Source organism: Perca fluviatilis, chromosome 16 (assembly GCF_010015445.1).
Source record: "Perca fluviatilis chromosome 16, GENO_Pfluv_1.0, whole genome shotgun sequence".
NCBI classification, from domain to species: domain Eukaryota; kingdom Metazoa; phylum Chordata; class Actinopteri; order Perciformes; family Percidae; genus Perca; species Perca fluviatilis.
In genome coordinates, this window is record NC_053127.1 from 12,829,874 (window position 1) to 12,856,275 (window position 26,402).

Genomic DNA, 26,402 nt, shown 5'->3' on the forward strand with positions numbered 1-26,402 from the left:
AAAACAATTTATATGAAAATGAAGTATAATTATGGATATGGATAAATATAGATGAAATTAAGTAACTGGGCTATTCATGCTGTGGTAAAAAGATGGAGGGCCGGTCCACTGATCTGTCAAAGCCTGAATCAAAGCATACCGATGCACATTTATTAAACTCATTATACATGAACTACAGCAAGCAACTTTTAAATAACGCGACATCTCATGTTATCGTATCTTATCCTCAGCAATCAGATTTAAAAGAATGTCCAGCTTTGGTTTGTGCAGTAGTTTCCGTTTTAAAGAAACTAAATGAGAGATAAATGTATCAAAGGTGAAATATAAACAACTACATTACTTTGTTGGATATACCTCATCTACAAGTAGAATAAACACTGTTGATCACTGGTTACATTAACGCAATGCAAAAGTTTTTTTAAAGGTCACATGAAAGCGAAGTTGACATTGTTTGATACTGATCTTCCTTAAAAAGTAACATATTATTCAAATATTGGTATTGCTGACATTTGACAAACTGTCTTGACATTTTTAATATAAAAGTATAAGTAATAAAGTTTAAAAGTATCATGGACCTCAAAATTGACTATCGGTTTTGCATGTACTAAGATTTACAAATGTCACATAGTATTGGAAAATAGGGTCGGGAAAATGTTATTAACATCAATGACTGTATTGATGAATCAGTTTTTTTGGCATTTCTCCATCTGGAACTGCAGTGATTCACAATTTACCAGAGGTGGGACAAAGCCATCGTTCGGCAAATTACAAGTTCTTCCCGAGTCCAAGTCCAAGTCCTTAAGTGGTTATGTTCCCCTTCACCCCATTCAATGCCAATGTCAATTTAAAGAGACAATGAATGTGTTGTGTAAAATTTGTATTTATTGCTTTCAATGCAAAAATGATGAGGTGTGTCTTGGTCTGTTATTCCTGTGACACAATTACATGCGTTAGATACAGGGTACCTTTCCATTCAGCTCACGCAAAGTGATTGACTGTCGAATTGATTCAAAGCTAATCTTTTGTCAGGGAAGGGACGAGTTGATCTCCAGCAAATGTTTTTATAACATCATTTTTTAAGTCCACACCTCTGTAATTTACTCTGTACAAACAAGCTATTTTTATTTTCATCAGTTTTTTATGAAAGACAATTTTGTGCATAAAGACCAAAACATCTGTTCCTAAATACATTTTTGCTTATATAATACATAGATTACAAACTGTATGAAATCAGACCAAATCAAAAAAAACTTCAATTCACGCTCAGTCAAAACAAAAAAATTGACTATTATTGGTCCATATTCTGTGTTGTAGTCTTTGCTTCCACTGAATAAACACGGTTCACCCACCAAAACACAAAACCACATTTAAAAAGTCCCAAACATTTTATTTCCTTAGCGTCATTTCACCTAAATTTTTCTACTGAAATCATCAGCATTTCTTCACCTTTTATATAATGGTCTTTTTTTCAATATACAAGTATCAATAAGCATGATTAAAAGATCACAATGGCTTTGTTATGTGTGTTAAAGAATTTCCCATATCCTATTATATTAAAATATTTCATATATAGAGTCTGTATTTAAACAAACAGAGGTTTAATAATAAAAAGTGACTTCCCATACAAGGCAAATATAGAATTTAATCAGATTGGGAGTCTCATAAATTATTAGATAATCGGAAACAAAAAAGAAATAAAAAAAGAGAACAGCGATGTCGTCGGAGGTGTTCTGAATGTCCAGAGAGAAAAGGGATGACAGATTTTCTGAAGGACAGATCAGACCAATGAAAATGACTTTCCACTGCCGAGTCCACACATTCAAGGCAGCGACGATTGCTAGGTCAGTCCGCCTTTAAAACCCCTTTAACTTTCCTGCCTTTTACAACAGAGTCTACTAATTTGTTCGACACACAATTATAATGACAGAAAAATAAAAACGCACACGTTCTGTCCTTCAGATAGGATATTCTGTGTACAAATACTCCTGGTGACACTCCATAACAGTCTGAGCGCAAACATATTAACCTTCCTCATAAACCTAGTCTAAGGCATACACACATACACACACACACACGGTTGACTTGTTTTAGTAAAGACGACTGTGCTTTTTGAACAAAAACATTTCACACATCCATTTGCCTAGACTGTATCTGAACGATACCTCAGTTAGACAGCATTGTTCTATGAGAATAAACACTGATTCATTCGATCATTGACATAATCACCATCATGGATTTCTTGCTTTTGTTCTATCTTCCAACGCAATGCTTCAGCTCGGTAAAAAGTGCCAAAAAAGCATCAGAATCGATTTCTTTGTCACACTGTCCGTCACATAGTTTAAATTTGTCAGTTCAGCGTATCTTCAGAGAGATAGTGGACCACAGCTGGAGATGGAGCAAGAGCACACACACACCACACACACACACACACACACACACACACACACACACACACACACACACACACACACACACACAACTGTTCCCTCGTCTCCACATTCCCACTGAAGATTATTTGGAGATTTGCTGTTGGAGGTGGAGCAGGAACTCGTAGTACGACAGGGCCGACTCTGTTCGGTCCTCGATCATGTTCTGCATAAAGGTGGGTTTCAGCTGGCTCTCGTCCCTGAGAGAGTCAAAGGGTGAAAGAAAAAAAAGTTAGTTAGTTGTAGTTGCTCTTTCATTATAAAGTGCTGAGGAAGGGAATACAAGAGTTTGGTTTTATTATGAAAATGTTAAAGCTATTTGGATTGCACACTTCTAATTTTCCCCATAAACCTTTTTTTCCTGAGAAAATTTTATTATGAATTACCTTTTAAATTCTGTTCCAGTTTAAAAAAAATAAATAATAACCTTATGAGTAACTTCAGTGCTGCAGTTTTCAGATTGTACCAAGAGGAACAGACCTTAATGTTACAGTAGATTAACTGCCAAAATTAAAATCTACCAACAGCTGATTGCTGGTTTTAATTTCCCCACAGTCTTGCTACTTGTACATATTTTAAATTATTTCATTCTTATATTCTATCCTATTATTATTTCATGTATATTGTATCCTATTATTTCAGGTATATATTCTGTATGTGTGCCTGATATTTTGCTGCTGTAACACTGGAATTTCCAAGTTTTTTGGGATCAATAAAAATCACTCAATCACTATCTGATTCTTTACTCTTTTATACGGGATGTTGTCTGTTGCCCACCTGATGACGTGCAGTGAGGGAAAGAACGGCCTCTGATCCCTCAGCCAACCGATGAAAGCCCTGGTTCTCTGCGACTCGGCAGTGTCTAGCTCTGGGAGCAGATACTGTGAGAGGAGAGAGCGACAGTCAAGTTTTTAACATCAGGCAGGAGGATGCAATGAGCAAGACTGTATTGTATGAGAGTTAACAGATAGGACCCTTATGCCATCCTTAAGACAATTTGTTGGAAAATCCTGGTTCACAGATACAGCTTTGAGGCAAAGTGGAATATAAATATGTGTGACTGCTGCAACAGGAGGTGTCCTACCAGGTTATCAGGCACGGCAGCGTAGTTGGGAACTCCCAGGACTTGAGTGAGGAAGTTGGGGTGGCAGTTCCGTCCGATCCACAGATACATGACCTTTTGGAACAGAATAAGGTATATAAATAAATATTAAGAATTTTTATATTTCGAGTTACTGGATGCCTGAACTATAGGAGAGTTAAAAGTGAAGCTTGTATGGATGTTTTAATTCAAAGCCACAGTGAATAACTGTGCTACTTCATTATGTAAAATGTGAATTTTACACACTCTCCTCCAGTGTGCTGCAGAAAGGTTTAGGTCATTGCTAAGGTCATGGTCCATCAGTATCAGTAAGGCTTTATCACAGAGCTTCCACTTTACACCAATGTTTCACCATCATACAGGCAGATAGACTGATTTTGACACCGGTAGCCTTAATAGCTCAAAATGGATTTGCACAAAAATTGCACACAAATAGTTTTTTTACTTTTTCTGAACAAGAAATCTCTCTCTTTCTTTCTTTGTATGCTATTATTCCCCCTCTATTCACAAACCATAACCCATAGAACCTATATATCCATAGCATCTTAGGGGTTGAGAAAAGTTATTAGAGAAAAAGTAGTCATAAAATATAGAATAGAATCGAAGAATAGAATCCTAAAATAAGACCGACATTGAGTGAGATCACAAGTTGGATTTTTCCTCAGGATTCAACCAGGTATTAGAAATCAGCTTTGTATTTCTGTTAGCTTCTTATGAGTGCTAATTTTAAAACCACGGCTTAAAGTGCTCATATTATGCTTATTTTCAGGTTCATAATTGTATTTAGGAGGTTCTATCAGAATAGGTTCACATAGTTTAATTTTCAGAAAACACCATATTTTTTGTTGTACTGCACACTGCTGCAGCTCCTCTTTTCCCCCTGTGTGTTGAGCTCTCCGTTTTAGCTACAGAGTGAGGCATCTCACTTCTGTTACATCTTTGTTGGGAGTTGCACATGCGCAGTACCTAGGTAAGGACTACAAGCCAGTCAGAAGCAGAGTATGAGGGTGCGGCACGCTAGCAGCTAGGCGAGCATTATAACGTGTGTTACAAAGTGAATCACGTTTGTCACGAAAGTAAAGGCTGGACTACAATAGAGCTGTTTGGAGCACTTTGTGAACAGTGTTTTCTCTGGAAGATGGTAAGTACCTATCGGGTGGAGTTTGGGCTTTTTCACTTTGTAAACGTATTACATGCACACAAAAAATATATAACAATAAAGTAAAGGGAAAAAGCCAAAAAGCATAATATGAGCACTTTAAAGCTTCGTACCGTTCCAGCATCCATGAGGAAGGCTGCCTCCCTGCTGAGCTTCTCCACAGACAGCTGCAGCACTTTGGGCTGAGGGATGGTTCGATCATTGACGTTCAAAGCTCCCTGAGGATGCAGGAAACAGAAGACAAGAGACGATAACTCAGTAAAAGGGAGACCCTTAAGATAACGTGGGAAATATTGGGATGACTCAGCCCACTATTAAAAATACATCACCTAGACTGAATTTAGAGTTTTAGCTGTTAGGGACTAAATAATGGTCCTAAAACATGACTCGACTTCCAATTCAAAAAATGTCTTATTTTTTCAATTTAACTTGATCCAGGGTCACAACTTTTTGAGACATCATTTCATCCTCCTCACCTCATCGGTCAGATCGTCGACACGGTACAGAGCGGGGTGGATCATGAGTAATGCGTAGACCAGTGGCTGGTACTTCAGCTGACACATGGCAAACAGCCGGTCATCCAGCCTGGTGCTGGTGCCCGTCCTGAAGGCTTTCTGCAGGGTGCACACACAAAATGGATCAATAAAAGGCTCGATGGAGGGGTAAAACACAAGATTCTGGTAGTAAAAGCAGTTTCATTTTAACAAGGCAAAAAACTAAAACAAGATTCAGAATAGAATTTTTCCTCAGACTCTTAACAAATTAGGATTTATTGTAAGTAGTTTAGTGTAGCATTGGTCGACAGTGCAGTTGCTGTGCAATGACTGCGTCTTGGGAAAAAGCTGACCTGTTTGAGCAGAGCAAGGATGAAGAGGGGGAAGAGTCTGAGGCAGGCCGGGGCCAGCAGGCCGGGCTGCTGGATGGTCAACACAGACTGCCGGTACGACGTCAGCGAGTCAATGGCAGCATTGGTCATTGCATCTCTGGCGTCACTCAGACTTGCTGTCGCCGAGCGGTCCACAGCTGGACAGAGAGACAGGGACATATTTGCAGTCAGAATCTAATTTTTTTAAAACCACTATGTGTAGGATTTTAAAACCTCTGACTTTGGCAGTCCCCAAAGGTAGTAACAAATTAATAATTTGGGAGAACCTATAAATTGCATACACATTCTACATACAATTGCTCTAGGTGAGACTTGGAGAGGCACAGACGAGGAAGAACATTTCAATTCTGTAATTTAATGTATATAAAAGAAAAGGAGAGGTCATGAGGAGTTCACAAGTTGAATAGTGCTTTGTGTTTACAATTGTGAGGTTGCCAGTTTTGGATTCTTTAAAATGAATGAATGTTGAAACAAAGCATGAAAGTTTATTCTTCACCTTGGAGTTTGACAAAATGTAATTTATGAATTTCAAAAAAATTTAAGCTTTTTTAAAAATTTCAATGCAACTTTAGACTTTTAGTGTTGTGGACCATCAGCCGAAGTGAGGCACAAATAGTGGTAGTGCCATTCTGTGCCATATTTTGAAGAGAGCAGAAATATCAGCGTCTGTTCTCTAAGTGACTGTGAGATGAGCCGGGACAGATCTGCCTGCTCAGTATGCGGTGGTTGCTAGGTAACCACAGCTGTTGCCACTCATCTCCATCTGTCAGTGCTAATGACAGTGAAGTGGATGAAAACCCTGCAATAATTTAGTATCGAGCCAATCAAAAGATTATTTAATGCAACAATGACGAATAATTAGCTTGAGTGATGCTTTAATCAAATCCAAGTTCATGTTGCTTATGTGATGTGATCAGGTATCCAGAAAATCCACAGGCATAAAGACAAAACTCATGGAAATCTGCATGGTTTTACTTTATCTTCACATTCCTGCTTTAAGTTACTAAACACAGGGATGAAAACAGCTGTAACATGTTAACACAAATACAACACACAGACACACACTTTTTAACAAACTTTAACGAACTAGTGCTGCATGAATTGACAAAATAATTCAAAGAATGCATACAGTGGTGTTCATAAGTTTATGAACCCATGCTAAAGTTGACTAAAAAGAAAAATCCAACCTTCAAGGACACCAATTTTCTTTGTGAATGAATGTTCTTTCTTAAAATACAGGGGCATAAGTATACAACACCCCTATGCTAAATTCCCATAGAGGCAGGCAGATTTGTATTTTTATAGGCCAGTTGGCATGGGGTACTATCCATAAGATCATCTCTCAATGCAAATCAAACTAGTTATTAGGCTAACTGAAATAAAACCATGCCAATCTCTAGGTATGGTGAAGGGTATGTGATGATGTGGGGCTATTTTAATTCCAAAGGCCAAGGGAACTTTATCAGGATGCATAGTATCCTGGATCCATGAAATAACTGGCCTTCAAAAAATAAAATAAAAATAAATAAATAAATAAAAAGAAAGAAATCTGCCCGCCTCTATGGGAAATTAACATAGGGGGTGTGTATACTTATGCCCCCTGTATTTTAAGGAAGAACATTTATTTATGAAAATTGGTGTTCTTAAAGGTTGGATTTTCCCAGATTTTTTTAATTAAGGTATTAAGATCAATTTCCAAAAGATTTTTTTATTCCTCTTTTGAGTCAACTTTAGCATGGGTTCATAAACTTATGAGCACCACTGTACATACATACAATGCCGAATTTGGGGGTAAGAAAATTATATCTATTGAAAGTATGCCTAATTTGAATAAAAGCAAATTATCTGACATGACCTTCAATAATTATGCACAGTACCAGAACATATTGCTTCTCCGTTTGTTTTCATATGTATCTGCTGAGGGGGAAAGTTTCTCTGTGATCACCCTAAATCTGAGTTTAACATGTGTATGTATGAGCATGATTTTCAAATCAATCATGGTCAAATATACAACTCACACAAGTATGATGTGGAAACTTGAAACCTCGAGTGCGCACACACTGAGAATGGACATTTCAGTGAAATAAAGACATCTTGTGCCCAGTGTCCAACTTTTCAAATTTACAATATTTGCTAATTCATAGATTCTAGACCTTTGAATTGGGGAAAGGGAGCAGATGCAATTTCAAGAATTTCTAACAAATAATTATTTCAAGCAGAGTAGTATTTTTATATGTCTTAAAACATGTCTGGAGGGGCTCTTTGAAAGGCGTTTGCTGGTTTAGTACCTACCCATACAAGCCAGCAGTCCAGTGATCGCTTGAACATCAGCCCCAGCAAAGATGTCTGCCAGAGAATTGACCACAGGGAGACACAAGGTGTGGACACGGATCCTCCTCTCTCCTGTAAGAGAAAACATGTTATTTCAACAAAAGACAAAGAGATTGATGATTTACATTTTTTCACAATGGCTTTGAAAAAACTAAACAACCTTTGCTGGACGTGTAAAGCAGCGCAGCCTGGAAAGAGACGACTTGCATGTCGTCCAGGTTTTCCTCAATGGACATCTGAACTGCAAAGCCAGCGTCTGGGTTCACGTTGGGAAGGGACAGCAGATCTGTGGAGCGCACAAAGAAGTTTCCGTGGAACGTGTGGATGGACAGACCTGCAGAGAGAAAGAGAGAGACAAAATCAAATCGAGCTGGACTGACAGCGCCAAACAAACACTCTACTGCAAAAAAAATAAGTCCCAACAACATCAACAATGTATTTGCCTGGACTCCAGAGACATTATGTTTTAGTCAAAATGACTGAAAGGAGATCAAACCTTAAGGTAAAACATACGCCAGGAACATGTTAATGCATTCAGGAGCTGTAATGGCTGTGTTGTTTATAGGTACTGCATCCAAATGATTTAAATAATGATTTGATGAATGAAAATTTGATAAAACGTTATCAATACTTTCCTAATTAAGTTAATCACAGCAACCAGCGCTGTTATCTACAGGGAAGACAACACATCCTAATTGTTTATCTTTAAAATACTTCTGCAGGAAAAATGACTCGATGAAAAAAGGGCTTATCCTTCCCAATACATTTACTAATCAGAAATGAATGAAAGAAAAACATCTAAAACTTGAAATTCTCAGAGTCACATCTGGGAATGAATATTCAGGTCAATGCTTGACCAAGCGGCAGCAGTTGTGCCAACGGACCTTTGGTGCAGCGTATCCTCATGACGGCCTCAAAGCCGATCTTCCTGGTTAAGTATCTCTTCAGATCCTTCTGGAAGCACTCCACCTGAGCAGGGTTGTGCTGGTGGTGGTAGGAGGGGTAGTAGTAAACGCTCCCTGCCGAGTATCTGGATATGCAGCCTGGGAGAGAAAAAGCACACAAGAGGAGAGGAGGAGATGCTGATTTTCTTATACGTGACGTAATAAAAAACATTCACACGTCATTTTCCGCGTCCTCCTGTGTTTAAATCTGTTCTTTTGAAAAACCTTTGTCTGTATCCAGCTTTTTCCATAACCGATGAGGTTTTGGTTTTCACCTATTCTACTGACTTATTATCAGTGTTTTTAGCCCTTGTGAGACATGTAAGACATGTAAACAAACATAAAAGGTCCAATAAACCCTCCCTCTATCCACCCTCTCCCAACCATTTAGTCCGGGACTTACCGAGCGATGCCAGGTCGCAGTACTGAGAGCTGAGCAGGAACAGGTCAACCGCCACCTGCTGGCCGGAGCAGTCCAGAGCCAGCTTCTTGTAGAAGTCTGTCGCTGGGGATAAGTGCTGGATGTCCTAAAGGAAAAGACACCAGGTGAGACCATGAGCTCAAAATTGGAACATAATGCAACTACCCAAAATTTGTCAAAATCTAAAGAAATTTTTCAAGATCTAATTATTGTTGATGAGCCAGAAAGACTAGATTAGTCCTGAATGCCGGCCCTTTGGCTCCAAGAAATAAAAAAAAAAGCTATAACTTTTCCATGAATTTCCATACGTTTATAAGACCGAGCACTTTTGTGACATGAGCTCAGTGTTGTTTGGTCTGGCCCCAATTGCCTTGAAAGTAAAAAATAATAATTTTTGAACCATGACTGTAAGGGTTAATGCTCGACGAGGCGGCAACTGGCCTCCCTGTCATCCATTAATTACAGATAACTGACACCTCTTAGGGCATGAACCTCCTTATACCATGATCACATGCCAAAGAACATTTGTTAAGAGGGAGATATTTCTAGTCAGCTCAGCTCATACAATCCTTTGGCTCAGCTATGAGCCCGAAAGCTAACGTTATGGTTGCAAGATTGAAAGTCAATAACATTGTGTATGGTTGACAATCAGTAAATATTATTTGACAGTATGTTTACCAATAAGACAAACTAGCTATCAGACTTGTCGTTGTCCCCAAATCAATATCAAGATTTTCACAACTAAATTATACACCATGTGTACTTTTGGCCGCAGCCTGAAGAAGCGAGTTTAACAGTGAATCGGATGGGAGATAATCGAAAAGTGTGAAACAAAGTATAGTAAGTTCACAGGGGCAGTGTAACTTACTTCTTGCAGCTTGTGTTTAAGCACGTGTTTAGAGGCTGAGGCACTGAAGGACTACACTTAGTGTTGTAAATAAGATATTCAGCCTATTATTTTTATTCTTTTAATGTAGCACACTGATCTACAATGGTAAACACACAATGGAACTACTTAGAAGGTGTCCTATATCACTTTTTAATGGAAGCCCTGCAGCCAATCAGAATAGAGTATTCACCCAGACCATGGTATAATCTTGGTTATTCCATGACGTCCCTAGAGAATTCTGACTATGTATAATGCTGCTGTAACGGCTCTTTAATCCTACTGTATGTCCAACACACTTCTTACTGATGTCTCTCTTACCTTGGCAGATGCCCGCTGGTTGGGGTCTTCTCTGGACTGGAGTGCCCCCACACCAAGGTTAGGCAGCTGGGTCTGAAAGATAGACATGCGCCCTCCGGTAGGTGACAGCAGCTTGAAGGCTGCTTGCAGAGCTGAACCCAGAGCAGACTGGGTCTCCATGGTCTTTTCAAATAGATTTGGCAGGCTCTTCAGCAGATCCTGCACAAGCTGAAAAACAAAAAAAGGGAGCGAGTCTTACTTTTGAAACCCATTATTAATCCCAGAGGGAAAACTTTTGTTGCGCAATTCATCTTTCTTCCATCTGAAGTTAAGGGGCCCATAGTCCGGTTGATTTAAGTTTCCTCTCACACAGTGAGCAGCTATTAATGTTAATATATACACAGTGTAAGAAAAAAAAAGCACACAACTAAAACCAAGCTTAACATTCATATATATGACAAAATTAGGGGGTTTCAGACTGTTATTTACGTAGTAATAATAATAATAATAATAATAATAATAATAATAATAATAATAATAATAATTCACGACATAGCTGCAATCGAAGTAAATTTTCTTACCTCTTTGCATTCATTGAGGTTTACTAAAAGGCTGTCTGGTGTTGGTAAAAAGATATCTGTGAAACACAAAAGTTACTATTTAAACAAATATAATACAGCCACACTTGTCATACACAACCTGATATCATAATAGTGGTAAGAAAGTTTTTTGTCCAGCTACTATGAAGTAATTAATTCAAAGAGCATAATAAATAGCAAGCCATTATTTGTGGCGCAGGTACCTTGACATCAATAGTTAAATGGATTTAAGAAAAAACAAGACGTAGTCTTGATAATTTTGTCTACTTTCTCTGACATTAAGAAATTTAGATCCAGCTAGATTTCACAGAAGTTTCCCTGAAAGCAACAGTCTACCCGGAAAAAGCAGTTCCTGATCTCTTGATATCTTGTATATGCATTCTATATTTCTGCATTAAGTGTTCACACAGCTGGTGTCATGTTGCTGTAGTAATGAACATGTGGTCAGCTGCATCTCACCTTCGATGTCAGACACGATGAGCATCTGGGGCTGAGAAAGTCCCTCCTGGAGGTTGTAGAAGTGGATGGTGCTGTCAAAGGTGATGAAGCCTACCTTTGTCCGAGAGTCTCCAGGAAGCCTGGCACACAGACACACAGACTTTTTAATAAAGCTAGCACTCAGGTGACAAAGATAATATACTTTCATCTGTACCTGCTTCAACCTTGCAGTATGAAGTTATACTGCTTCTGTTGAATTATACTACTTTATGGCAATAATTTAACAGCCATTTGCCTATTTTTTGCCACTTTCTGGCAAAAAGCAAGTGTATTTATAAACGATGAAATACCTTCATAAATAACTTTAAATTATGGACTTATGAGACAATATCAGTTTATGGACACATGAAATGTTGATTAAACTGAAATTCATGAATTGGCTGCCTGTGCAGTTTAAAAGCACAACGGGATATGACAAAATAAGGCCATGCAGTCTTCCCAACATCTCTATTAAATGGAAATTGAATGTTGTACATACGCATTGATGTTGTCCAACAGTGACTGGCAGAACACACTTAGGTAGCCTGTTTCCACTGCATTGTGGGATACATCAAGAATGAAGAGGTAAACAGCAGGCTGTGGTGGCCTCAGCTGGGTAAATGAGGACAAACACATGTAACATTACTCAAGGTCAGTAAAAACCGACCATCACAATCGCATAATACAATTCTATATACTGTATAATCTATGCACATATTACATTTACATACATTACATACATCATTAGTTTGTGCCTTGGCACTAATACATATATGGAAATTAGTTTCCAATTTACAATAAAGTGAGCATGCCAATAACTGTTCAGATTCTTAACAGGACCAATGTCAATAAAGCTGTAGAAAAATACCATGTATTCTGAAGGAGCAATGAATTCGATGGTGGCGTTCTGGACCTCGGGTCTTTTGTGTGGCTCTCCGTACGATCTGCTGACTGGGTTGTACATAAACTCCTCTGGAACTACACACAGGCACACACACAACATCTAGTGAGGTTATATTTCTCCACTGTACTGTACATTTTGTAGCTAGGCTGTATTATTTTGAACACTTTAGAGGATGGTACTTAAAAAGCGCATACATCACTCCCCCTTTCTTACCATCATTGACCCGATAGCACAGGTTGCACTTCCACCTCCTCTGGTCCAGGAAAGAGACGAAGGGATTGATGTAGGTTCTGCAGGACCGACACCGGACGATGGTGCTGGATGTCACCACAGGAAGCTGCTGCAAGGAAAACCACAGAATAAAAGAAAGCCATGTAAGAATTCATTTTATTGTAACTAGTTGTAACTGGCATTTCAATAAAGACGGTGTTGTTGTTGTTGCTGTCCAGATTGCTAGCACACCTGTGTCCTCAATTAACACAGGAACAAACATGAATTCATTCTGACAAATTCTGCCCAGAGGCGTATTGAGTCAAATCTATTCTGAAGAAAAAAAAGTGTTAAGAAGATTCTCAGTGTTTAATCAGTAAAAGGTTTGAAGTAGTTATCTTCAAAATATAAGGAATATAATTGTGGATGAAGTGGGTGTGGCTGTAGATAGAGATGTTAATCATTAACATTAATAAAATAATTTAACACTTAACCAACATTAAGAATTTTGACCGATTAATACTATCAGTTAAAGCTACACACTATAGTTTTAAACCGTTAAAAAAACTATTATATAAATAAATGGAAAAAGTAGTTAAAGTTTGTTGCATGGTAAAAGAAAAATAGGCCATGCAATTTATTTCTGAACTACCCTTAAGGCTGGGTCGCACAAACAAGGATTCATTTGTAAACCCGATTCAAATCTCTTCAAATGTCAGTTTAGTTTTTACTCTAATTAGTAAGTTAAGTTTAAATTATGTTGCGCCAAAACTTTTAAGCATAATTTAACTGTGATTCAGTATTGTGCAAAATAATCAAGTTAAGGGACAGACTCAACCCAGTGTAGTTGTATGATTCTGCTGAATTTCTCTCCAGATACAGGTTTAGCAAGGAAACTGTTCTGGACTTGAACAGGAAGATTGGATCAACTGTCAAACACAGCAGTAAAAGGGTTGCAGCTGTAACATCACCAATATTCCAACTCATGGTGGCTCTTTTATGCCACTGGATTGTTTCCAGCTATTATTTGGCCATATTGATCCATTAATTTGGTCAAGAAGTATAAGACCAATAAGTAATGTTAGGCTAACTGACTTTTTTGCTAGCTAACAAATAAAATGTTTTATTTTGTTAAGGAATAGCTACAGTCATATTTACTGCCTTTTTCCTTTTAAGCTATTTAGCAGGAATAGCTACAGGCTACCTGTATCTTGAGAGAAATTCAGCAGCATCATACAACTACACTGGGTTGAGTCGGTCCCTTAACTTGATATTTTGCACAATACTGACTCACAGTTAAATAATGCTTAAAAGTTTTGGTGCAACAGAATCTACGTAGTTGTGTTTCTACTATTTCCTCTTTATCTGTAATACTAATTGAGTAAAACAGGTTTCATGTTTACTTGACATCTAAGAAATAAGGTTATAATAGAGAGCCAACAATAACATTATTTCAGTTGATGTAAACGCACTGACTAATGTGTGTCCACATTAAATATTGAACTGAGGTGTTACCGAAAGGTCTTTGAAAGGGGGTGCGCAGCAGGCCCAGTGGCATCTTGGCTTTATTGAGCAGTGACTGAGTCTGAGGGATGCTGGTCCACATTACACGAAAAACCCTGGCGCGACACAACAAACGCGCGAAAGTTCATATTCCTTGAACTGCATGAAGAGATCATGTTGTCCCCGGTAGTACACATGCTTTGAAATTGTTGTCCTGGAATAATGTCGCCAAGGAACTCCCAGGGCGCAACATATCCAGGGAAAACTTAATGATTATGCTGATCCACTACAAAATGTGTACAGTTGCACAGATGGCAACCAAACATAAAAATGTTTTCTTTACTCTAAGCAGTAATTTAAATTTCAAAAAGTCCTACTTTAAGTGCATTTAATAAAATTTTTTATTAACAATTAACATCACAGTAATATCAGTTTTAAAGGATAATAACATTCAAATGAAAGCGAATAAATATAGACATGCTGTCAATAGTAGTCTGCCATGGCTTACTCTGGGTTACAGTTGATCTTCTGCAGGTCCTGTGGGAGACAGGGTGTTGGGGCGCGCATCGGGCTTGGTGGCAGCAGGTTCCTCTCATGCAGCAGGTTGACCACTCGCAGGGCCTCTGGGGTGCTGGACTGGAGGCTCAAAGCTGCCGGGAGGCGGGCTCAGTTTGGGCTGGTCCTGGGCCACCAGGTGGCTGAGAGAAAGGGAAAACAACAAGCTATTTAGACGATCTATTTACCAAAAACTTAGAAAGCCAAAGCATGGATGACCACCCATGCTTTGATTGACTGGTGCAGATATTTACTGATATTCACTGCCTGCCTCTAAAAGACGGTTACACACCAACCAGACGGCCAACCGTCGGCAGAAAAGCCAGTCAGACTGATGAGTCTCCCCGAGTTGGTCCAAAAAGTGCCTCTTAACACACCGAGATGAAACGTAATATGTCTCCATAACAGCAGGCGGCGCTAATCTGTATTGTTGCCCAAAAAATGAAAACCGGCAGCTGATTGGACGAACGCGTCACGTGGGTTTGTTTTCTCCGGAAATTAAATGGTCATGGCGGCTTGTTCAGAATACGATCTCATATTGTACTAAAATAGTAGTTGCTGAATCTGTCTTTGTTTCAGATCAACAAATGTCAGCTTAAAAGATTTGTCAGATTTTGAGAGACTCTAGTCATGCTCATTCCGCTCGCCATTTCCAGGTGAGTCCCGACTGCCCTGTCTCCAACTGAACATGTCAGGTCGGCCCGAAATGAAGGGCGTACAGCCCCTCAGTCGAGACGGCAGCCACGGAACACCACCGAACAGACTCGAGTCACCGACACCGCCAGACTGTCCAATGGCCGTACATCGGGTCAGTGTGTCAGCGCCTTTAATCTGACCCCTTTAAAGACAAAACATCACAAAGATTTAATATATCTCTAACATTTCTGATCTTGTCATGAGAAGCAAATGCATGACAGAAAATGCAGAGCACATCATTCTACAACCAGTAAGAATGAGGCAAAGAAGAGTACATGTGAAATGCTTAAACAGTACTCAGTCAGCGCATGGCTGTGACTTCCTCTCACCTGCTGGTATGTCTGAGGTGCTTGAGTGTAAAGGCCGTGGCGGCATGAATCGCAGGGTGCATGGGGGCCAGCGTTCTGGGCAGCCGAAGGTGTTCTGGTACCCAGGGGAAGGAAGGGGGGTAGTGGCCCAAGTGCCGACCAGGTTGTCCGGACTGGGGCAGGCCAGCTGTGGAAAGTAAAGGGGAACAGAAATTAACGTCAGTTTAAAATATGAGAAATCCAACCCACTGAGTAGCAGCGCATTACTGAAAAAAGTGGAACCCCTCTAAATTATAGACTATATTTGTCTTCGCGGTTAACAAATTATATGATAAGACCAGACCAATACATTAGTCCATCTCTCAACACCTGTGCCCCAAGCCTCTACTTGAAGAAATTATAAAACAGGTCACCAATATATATGGTTTCAAAAGACCAGTAATTTCCTACATCAGCTAGTCATGCGGATTTTAGATACCATTCCTAAAACAGGAGTAAATGGTGCATTTGTTGAGACAATTTTCAACTGCAGATTAATACACATTTGGTGGCTGATGAGTATTTACAGCAGTACAACAGTGTATGTAAAATTGATTTAAAATAAACAGTGTGCCGGGTTTCGTGGTAATGAAGGAACACATCCCCGAACAGTGGGCTCACAAATGTGTTTTTTGGTCCATGGACAACATTGGAGCTCTTCTGAGGAATAAGCCACATCAGCTTTGAATGTATGGATGGACATGATGGACCGAGACAGACACACACACACACACACTCATGGATTTGGTCTTTTCATGGAATTTTTTTATAATATGAAAAGTATAGAATATTTACAGACTTATCCTTTAAACTAAAGAAAATGAGACTTGTAATTGGTAAAGCACACCAGAACTTACATTCATTGATGGGGGCTTTATTCTGGGACATTGTGTATTTAGTAATTATTCCCCCCAAAAAATCAATGCAACAGGTTATTATTTCTAAGTGTTTTAACAGTAATAAAAGGGATTTACTGTAGAAGGCTATACTCTCCTTCAAAAACTGTGATATAAATTGAAAGAAGGCAAATGATGCCCATTTTGCGGCAAGTGTGTAGCAGCTATGAAGTCCTGGCGTTTGTAAGTTTAGACTGTACATATGGTTGGTGTGAAAATAATGTAATATGTGGCAGAAAATATTACCACCCATTTTGTTGTCAACATGATTATAGCTGTTTGGTGCTTGTGGGCCATTGCCAGCCATAGTTCCTGTTTCAAAACAAATACAGATGTGAACAATTTTAGTGACACTTTTGCTATTTCTATCCCAGTGTGCCAACCACAGGCTATGGAATGATCTGATCTACAGTAGATGGACACAAAAAGACTACTGAAGCAAAACAACAATATTGATGATGATGCTGATGGGAAGTGATGTATGGTGTTTTAAAGAAATATTTATACTTTGTGGTTTCTAAGATGTTAATTTAGAGGTCATTTGGGGAGATATGATAAAAAGGATGACACAGAGAGGCAAACAAACTACTAACAGAGAAATATGTTACTAGGGATGCACCAATACTAAAAGAAATGCTGGGCTAAAGCAGCACTAACACCCAGCTACATAAGCACAAGTTATAGAGATCAAAGCAAAGCATCTTCAGAGATATCCGTTAACTTATTTATAACATTTTGTCTAAAATTAACAGATTGGAGCTCTGTACCAGCTGATTCTGCAATGCTTCATATTTGGTATCAATTTAAGGGATGAGAATAAAGAATTAGTGCATCCCTAGATACAATGAACAACAGCACAGAGAGGACAGGATGGGCAGCAAAGCACGGACACTAACAACAACTGACAAACCACACCTGGACATTCAATATCCCCCTCCTGGCAGTCGGGCTCAGTGGGGGCAGATTGTTAACAGCACCCCACACCGAGCTGGCATGTAGAGAAGGAGGGAGGAAAACAACGGAAGGTGATCAGAACAAAAACGGCTGGCTTATAAATGGACATACTGTTGCACACTCATGGCTGACAAGCGTTCTGATTTTACAATGACGCGCAGTGACTCACAAAATGTTTGTACTTTTAAACTGTAATTATTATACTTGCCTAATTTGTGGGAAAAAAATGACTTTGACCCTACTTTTTTTTTTACAAGCTTACAAAGCTAGATAAAAAACAAGTTAAAACACACCATACTCTGACCATCTACAATGTCGGAATCTGGCTGAAAAACTAACTCTACTTAAGTGACTGGTCACGTTGTTTTATGAACAACTGGCTCCATTTCCTTTTTGGTTCAGCAAACGTTGATTCAAACATTTTTTAATAAATTGCTAGTCTCGTCTTGCTGAGTTCATACCAGGCTAGCTGGCAACCTTTAAGACCACTCAAACTAAATCTGACAATGTAAAATGTAAATAAATGAACAAAGTGATGCAGTAAAGTATAAAGCAATGTGGATGTGTTGCTGTCTCTGTAGGCTGTCATACCTGAGGACAAAGCACAAAAATGTCATGTGCCCAGTTTTAAAAACAAAACTTACCATCTGCCTTGGGGGGTGGAGGTGTGGCATTGGCCATTAGGTTTCCAGTAGGAGGCGGTGTGGGTTTCATGGTTGGCGGTGGGCCTGTAGGTGGGGGGCCATAGGGTGCTCTGCTTGCCTGGTATGTGTGTGGAGCCATGGGAGTCATTGGTGGAGGTGCAGGGCCTGGTGAAAAACACCAACAACAGTGATTCATCTTAGGGCAACAAAATCATGATTATTCTCATTATAGATGTACATTAACCTTGTAATTTTTTTTCTGATTACTCTAATATATAAAATGCGACAAAATAGTGAACAATGGTCGTCACAATTTCCCAGAGTGAAAAAGCATACAATTCTTATAAAATGAATCACATATCAGAGTTGTTCAATATTCTTTCAATCAACTTGTCGCTTCAGCAGTCATTTTTGTGATGACAACACCTTCCGTCATCTGGGGTGAAACTGCATCGGTTTTGTTTAAAAAACTTGTCATACACACCTGATATCATAATAGTGGTAAGAAAGTTTTTTGTCCAGCTACTATGAAGTAATTAATTCAAAGAGCATAATAAATAGCAAGCCATTATTTGTGGTACGGGTACCTTGACATCAATAGTTAAATGGATTTAAGAAAAACAAGACGTAGTCTTGATAATTTTATCTACTTTCTCTGACATTAAGAAATTTAGATCCAGCTAGATTTCACAGAAGTTTCCCTGAAAGCAACAGTCTACCCGAGAAAAAGCAGTTCCTGATCTCTTGATATCTTGTATATGCATTCTATATTTCTGCATTAAGTGTTCACACAGCTGGTGTCATGTTGCTGTAGTAATGAACATGTGGTCAGCTGCCATCTCACCTTCGATGTCAGAACCCGATGAGCATCTGGGGCTGAGAAAGTCCCTCCTGGAGGTTGTAGAAGTGGATGGTGCTGTCAAAGGTGATGAAGCCTACCTTTGTCCGGAGAGTCTCCAGGAAGCCTGGCACACAGACACACAGACTTTTTAATAAAGCTAGCACTCAGGTGACAAAGATAATATACTTTCATCTGTACCTGCTTCAACCTTGCAGTATGAAGTTATACTGCTTCTGTTGAATTATACTACTTTATGGCAATAATTTAACAGCCATTTGCCTATTTTTTGCCACTTTCTGGCAAAAAGCAAGTGTATTTATAAACGATGAAATACCTTCATAAATAACTTTAAATTATGGACTTATGAGACAATATCAGTTTATGGACACATGAAATGTTGATTAAACTGAAATTCATGAATTGGCTGCCTGTGCAGTTTAAAAGCACAACGGGATATGACAAAATAAGGCCATGCAGTCTTCCCAACATCTCTATTAAATGGAAATTGAATGTTGTACATACGCATTGATGTTGTCCAACAGTGACTGGCAGAACACACTTAGGTAGCCTGTTTCCACTGCATTGTGGGATACATCAAGAATGAAGAGGTAAACAGCAGGCTGTGGTGGCCTCAGCTGGGTAAATGAGGACAAACACATGTAACATTACTCAAGGTCAGTAAAAACCGACCATCACAATCGCATAATACAATTCTATATACTGTATAATCTATGCACATATTACATTTACATACATTACATACATCATTAGTTTGTGCCTTGGCACTAATACATATATGGAAATTAGTTTCCAATTTACAATAAAGTGAGCATGCCAATAACTGTTCAGATTCTTAACAGGACCAATGTCAATAAAGCTGTAGAAAAATACCATGTATTCTGAAGGAGCAATGAATTCGATGGTGGCGTTCTGGACCTCGGGTCTTTTGTGTGGCTCTCCGTACGATCTGCTGACTGGGTTGTACATAAACTCCTCTGGAACTACACACAGGCACACACACAACATCTAGTGAGGTTATATTTCTCCACTGTACTGTACATTTTGTAGCTAGGCTGTATTATTTTGAACACTTTAGAGGATGGTGCCTAAAAGCATACATCACTCCCCTTTCTTACCATCATTGACCCGATAGCACAGGTTGCACTTCCACCTCCTCTGGTCCAGGAAAGAGACGAAGGGATTGATGTAGGTTCTGCAGGACCGACACCGGACGATGGTGCTGGATGTCACCACAGGAAGCTGCTGCAAGGAAAACCACAGAATAAAAGAAAGCCATGTAAGAATTCATTTTATTGTAACTAGTTGTAACTGGCATTTCAATAAAGACGGTGTTGTTGTTGTTGCTGTCCAGATTGTGCAACGCCTGTGTCCTCAATTAACACAGGAACAAACATGAATTCATTCTGACAAATTCTGCCCAGAGGCGTATTGAGTCAAATCTATTCTGAAGAAAAAAAAGTGTTAAGAAGATTCTCAGTGTTTAATCAGTAAAAGGTTTGAAGTAGTTATCTTCAAAATATAAGGAATATAATTGTGGATGAAGTGGGTGTGGCTGTAGATAGAGATGTTAATCATTAACATTAATAAAATAATTTAACACTTAACCAACATTAAGAATTTTGACCGATTAATACTATCAGTTAAAGCTACACACTATAGTTTTAAACCGTTAAAAAAACTATTATATAAATAAATGGAAAAAGTAGTTAAAGTTTGTTGCATGGTAAAAGAAAAATAGGCCATGCAATTTATTTCTGAACTGCCCTTAAGGCTGGGTCGCACAAACAAGGATTCATTTGTAAACCCGATTCAAATCTCTTCAAATGTCAGTTTAGTTTTTACTCTAATTAGTAAGTTAAGTTTAAATTATGTTGCGCCAAAACTTTTAAGCATAATTTAACTGTGATTCAGTATTGTGCAAAATAATCAAGTTAAGGGACAGACTCAACCCAGTGTAGTTGTATGATTCTGCTGAATTTCTCTCCAGATACAGGTTTAGCAAGGAAACTGTTCTGGACTTGAACAGGAAGATTGGATCAACTGTCAAACACAGCAGTAAAAGGGTTGCAGCTGTAACATCACCAATATTCCAACTCATGGTGGCTCTTTTATGCCACTGGATTGTTTCCAGCTATTATTTGGCCATATTGATCCATTAATTTGGTCAAGAAGTATAAGACCAATAAGTAATGTTAGGCTAACTGACTTTTTTGCTAGCTAACAAATAAAATGTTTTATTTTGTTAAGGAATAGCTACAGTCATATTTACTGCCTTTTTCCTTTTAAGCTATTTAGCAGGAATAGCTACAGGCTACCTGTATCTTGAGAGAAATTCAGCAGCATCATACAACTACACTGGGTTGAGTCGGTCCCTTAACTTGATATTTTGCACAATACTGACTCACAGTTAAATAATGCTTAAAAGTTTTGGTGCAACAGAATCTACGTAGTTGTGTTTCTACTATGTTCCTCTTAATCTGTAATACTAATTGAGTAAAACAGGTTTCATGTTTACTTGACATCTAAGAAATAAGGTTATAATAGAGAGCCAACAATAACATTATTTCAGTTGATGTAAACGCACTGACTAATGTGTGTCCACATTAAATATTGAACTGAGGTGTTACCGAAAGGTCTTTGAAGGGGTGGAGCAGCAGGCCCAGTGGCATCTTGGCTTTATTGAGCAGTGACTGAGTCTGAGGGATGCTGGTCAGCGTACTACGAAAAACCCTGGCGAGACACACAAACGCAGAAAGTTCATATTCCTTGAACTGCATGAAGAGATCATGTTGTCCCCGGTAGTACACATGCTTTGAAATTGTTGTCTCGGAATAATGTCGCCAAGGAACTCCCAGGGGCAACATATCCAGGGAAAACTTAATGATTATGCTGATCCACTACAAAATGTGTACAGTTGCACAGATGGCAACCAAACATAAAAATGTTTTCTTTACTCTAAGCAGTAATTTAAATTTCAAAAAGTCCTACTTTAAGTGCATTTAATAAAATTTTTTATTAACAATTAACATCACAGTAATATCAGTTTTAAAGGATAATAACATTCAAATGAAAGCGAATAAATATAGACATGCTGTCAATAGTAGTCTGCCATGGCTTACTCTGGGTTACAGTTGATCTTCTGCAGGTCCTGTGGGAGACAGGGTGTTGGGGCGGGCATCGGGCTTGGTGGCAGCAGGTTCCTCTCATGCAGCAGGTTGACCACTCGCAGGGCCTCTGGGGTGCTGGACTGGAGGCTCAAAGCTGCCAGGGACGGGCTCAGTTGGGCTGGTCCTGGGCCACCAGGTGGCTGAGAGAAGGGAAAACAACAAGCTATTTAGACGATCTATTTACCAAAAACTTATGAAAGCCAAAGCATGGATGACCACCCATGCTTTGATTGACTGGTGCAGATATTTACTGATATTCACTGCCTCTAAAAAGACGGTTACACACCAACCAGACGGCCAACCGTCGGCAGAAAAGCCAGTCAGACTGATGAGTCTCCCCGAGTTGGTCCAAAAAGTGCCTCTTAACACACCGAGATGAAACGTAATATGTCTCCATAACAGCAGGCGGCGCTAATCTGTATTGTTGCCCAAAAAATGAAAACCGGCAGCTGATTGGACGAACGCGTCACGTGGGTTTGTTTTCTCCGGAAATTAAATGGTCATGGCGGCTTGTTCAGAATACGATCTCATATTGTACTAAAATAGTAGTTGCTGAATCTGTCTTTGTTTCAGATCAACAAATGTCAGCTTAAAAGATTTGTCAGATTTTGAGAGACTCTAGTCATGCTCATTCCGCTCGCCATTTCCAGGTGAGTCCCGACTGCCCTGTCTCCAACTGAACATGTCAGGTCGGCCAAAATGAAGGGCGACAGCCCCTCAGTCGGACGACGGCACGGAACACACCGAACAGACTCGAGTCACCGACATCGCCAGACTGTCCAATGGCCGATTATCGGGTCAGTGTGTCAGCGCCTTTAATCTGACCCCTTTAAAGACAAAACATCACAAAGATTTAATATATCTCTAACATTTCTGATCTTGTCATGAGAAGCAAATGCATGACAGAAAATGCAGAGCACATCATTCTACAACCAGTAAGAATGAGCTAAAGAAGAGTACATGTGAAATGCTTAAACAGTACTCAGTCAGCGCATGGCTGTGACTTCCCTCTCACCTGCTGGTATGTCTGAGGTGCTTGAGTGTAAGGCTGCGTGGCGGCATGAATCGCAGGGTGCATGGGGGGGCCAGCGTTCTGGGCAGCCGAGGTGTTCTGGTACCCAGGGGGAAGGGAGGGGTAGTGGCCCAAGTGCCGACCAGGTTGTCCGGACTGGGGCAGGCCAGCTGTGGAAGTAAAGGGAACAGAAATTACGTCAGTTTAAATGAGAAATCCAACCCACTGAGTAGCAGCGATTACTGAAAAAGTGAACCCCTCTAAATTATAGACTATATTTGTCTTGCGGTTAACAAATTATATGATAAGACCAGACCAATACATTAGTCCATCTCTCAACACCTGTGCCCCAAGCCTCTACTTGAAGAAATTATAAAACAGGTCACCAATATATAGTTTCAAAAGACCAGTAATTTCCTACATCAGCTAGTCACTGCGTATTTTAGATACCATTCCTAAAACAGGAGTAAATGGTGCATTTGTTGAGACAATTTTCAACTGCAGATTAATACACATTTGGTGGCTGATGAGTATTTACAGCAGTACAACAGTGTATGTAAAATTGATTTAAAATAAACAGTGACGGGGTTTCGTGGTAATGAAGGAACACATCCCCGAACAGTGTGCCTCATTAATGTGTTTTTATTGGTCCATGGACAACATTGGAGCTCTTCTGAGGAATAAGCCACATCAGCTTTGGACGGACGGACGGACGGACAGACGGACAGACACACACACACACACACTCATGGATTTGGTCTTTTCATGGAATTTTTTTATAATATGAAAAGTATAGAATATTTACAGACTTATCCTTTAAACTAAAGAAAATGAGACTTGTAATTGGTAAAAGCACACCAGAACTTACATTCATTGATGGGGCTTTACTTCTGGGACATTGTGTATTTAGTAATTATTCCCCCCAAAAAATCAATGCAACAGGTTATTATTTCTAAGTGTTTTAACAGTAATAAAAGGGATTTACTGTAGAAGGCTATACTCTCCTTCAAAAACTGTGATATAAATTGAAAGAGGGCAAATGATGCCCATTTGCGGCAAGTGTGTAGCAGCTATGAAGTCCTGGCTTTGTAAGTTTAGACTGTACATATGGTTGGTGTGAAAATAATGTAATATGTGGCAGAAAATGACCTTACCCATTTTGTTGTCAACATGATTATAGCTGTTTGGTGCTTGTGGGCCATTGCCAGCCATAGTTCCTGTTTCAAAACAAATACAGATGTGAACAATTTTAGTGACACTTTTTGCTATTTCTATCCCAGTGTGCCAACCACAGGCTATGGAATGATCTGATCTACAGTAGATGGACACAAAAGACTACTGAAGCAAAACAACAATATTGATGATGATGCTGATGGGAAGTGATGTATGGTGTTTTAAAGAAATATTTATACTTTGTGGTTTCTAAGATGTTAATTTAGAGGTCATTTGGGAGATATGATAAAAAGGATGACAGAGAGAGGCAAACAAACTACTAACAGGAAATATGTTACTAGGGATGCACCAATACTAAAAGAAATACTGGGCTAAAGCAGCACTAACACCCAGCTACATAAGCACAAGTTATAGAGATCAAAGCAAAGCATCTTCAGAGATATCCGTTAACTTATTTATAACATTTTGTCTAAAATTAACAGATTGGAGCTCTGTACCAGCTGATTCTGCAATGCTTCATATTTGGTATCAATTTAAGGGATGGAATAAAAGAATTAGTGCATCCCTAGATACAATGAACAACAGCACAGAGAGGACAGGATGGGCAGCAAAGCACGGACACTAACAACAACTGACAAACCACACCTGGACATTCAATATCCCCCTCCTGGCAGTCGGGCTCAGTGGGGGGCAGAGTGCTGTTAACAGCACCCCCACACTGAGCTGGCATGTAGAGGAAGGAGGGGAGGAAAACAACGGAAGGTGATCAGAACAAAAACGGCTGGCTTATAAATGGACATACTGTTGCACACTCATGGCTGACAGCGTTCTGATTTCACAATCGGCAGTGACTCACAAAATGTTTGTACTTTTAAACTGTAATTATATACTTGCCTAATTTGTGGGAAAAAATGACTTTGACCTTCAATTTTTTTTTTCACAAGCTTACAAAGCTAGATAAAAACAAGTTAAAACACACCATACTCTGACCATCTACAATCGGGAATCTGGCTGAAAAACTAACTCTACTTAAGTGACTGGTCACGTTGTTTTATGAACAACTGGCTCCATTTCCTTTTTTGGTTCAGAAACGTTGATTCAAACATTTTTTTAATAAATTGCTAGTCTCGTCTTGCTGAGTTCATACCAGGCCGCTGGCACCTTTAAGACCACTCAAACTAAATCTGACAATGTAAAATGTAAATAAATGAACAAAGTGATGCAGTAAAGTATAAAGCAATGTGGATGTGTTGCTGTCTCTGTAGGCTGTCATACCTGAGGACAAAGCACAAAAATGTCATGTGCCCAGTTTTAAAAACAAAACTTACCATCTGCCTTGGGGGTGATTAAATTTCCAGGCTTGGTCCTTGTCCTTCCACTATTATATTATTCTTTCCATTTCCTGTCCACCTTCCTTCCTTCTTTCTCTCTCTCATCCTTCCATCCATTTCCTCCATCCTTTCCTCCATTCCATCCACCTCCACTGTCCTTTATATTCTTTCCTTCCATCCATTCAATTTATTCCTTCATATTCCTTATCTGTCCTTCCTTCCTTTTCCTTATCCATTCCTTCACTAAGACCATACCTAAAGAACCTCTATATTCCTTCCATTCCTCCCAGACTCTTTTCATTCCATTCCACTCAATTCATTCCATCCGTCCCATTCCACCTAGAACCCCTCCATTCCTTCCATTCATTTCTTCCAGTCCCTGGTCATTCCTGTGTCCATCCTCCTATCCATCTGGCTCTTTCTTTCTTTCGTCCACTATCTATTTCCTTCCTGTCCAAATACCTCCTGAACTCTTGGTCCACACACACACACATATACCATACATATTTTTGTCTCATGTGTGTCTCCTGTCTCCTGTCTCTGTCTCCATATGCTCACTGTGTCTCATGTGTCTCTGTCTCTGTCTCATGTCTGTCTCTGTCTCTCTCTCTCTCTCT

The 26,402-nt window shown here is 39.3% G+C and overlaps 1 protein-coding gene across 1 annotated transcript in view; it reads right to left on the reverse strand.

The window, feature by feature from the left end:
• Positions 1-862: 862 nt before the first annotated feature.
• sec24a (SEC24 homolog A, COPII coat complex component) overlaps positions 863-26,402 on the reverse strand; it is a 33,729-nt gene continuing 8,189 nt past the window's right edge. The window contains 23 exon segments of the mRNA XM_039776769.1: positions 863-2,626; positions 3,204-3,307; positions 3,511-3,603; positions 4,801-4,905; positions 5,164-5,301; positions 5,535-5,710; positions 7,866-7,976; positions 8,065-8,238; positions 8,789-8,947; positions 9,252-9,375; positions 10,477-10,683; positions 11,037-11,092; positions 11,514-11,632; positions 12,031-12,143; positions 12,400-12,509; positions 12,649-12,775; positions 14,150-14,264; positions 14,657-14,802; positions 14,805-14,846; positions 15,729-15,760; positions 15,763-15,894; positions 16,892-16,954; positions 18,241-18,405. Coding sequence (XP_039632703.1) covers positions 2,512-2,626; positions 3,204-3,307; positions 3,511-3,603; positions 4,801-4,905; positions 5,164-5,301; positions 5,535-5,710; positions 7,866-7,976; positions 8,065-8,238; positions 8,789-8,947; positions 9,252-9,375; positions 10,477-10,683; positions 11,037-11,092; positions 11,514-11,632; positions 12,031-12,143; positions 12,400-12,509; positions 12,649-12,775; positions 14,150-14,264; positions 14,657-14,802; positions 14,805-14,846; positions 15,729-15,760; positions 15,763-15,894; positions 16,892-16,954; positions 18,241-18,405 — 2,726 coding nt within the window. The 3' untranslated portion in view covers positions 863-2,511.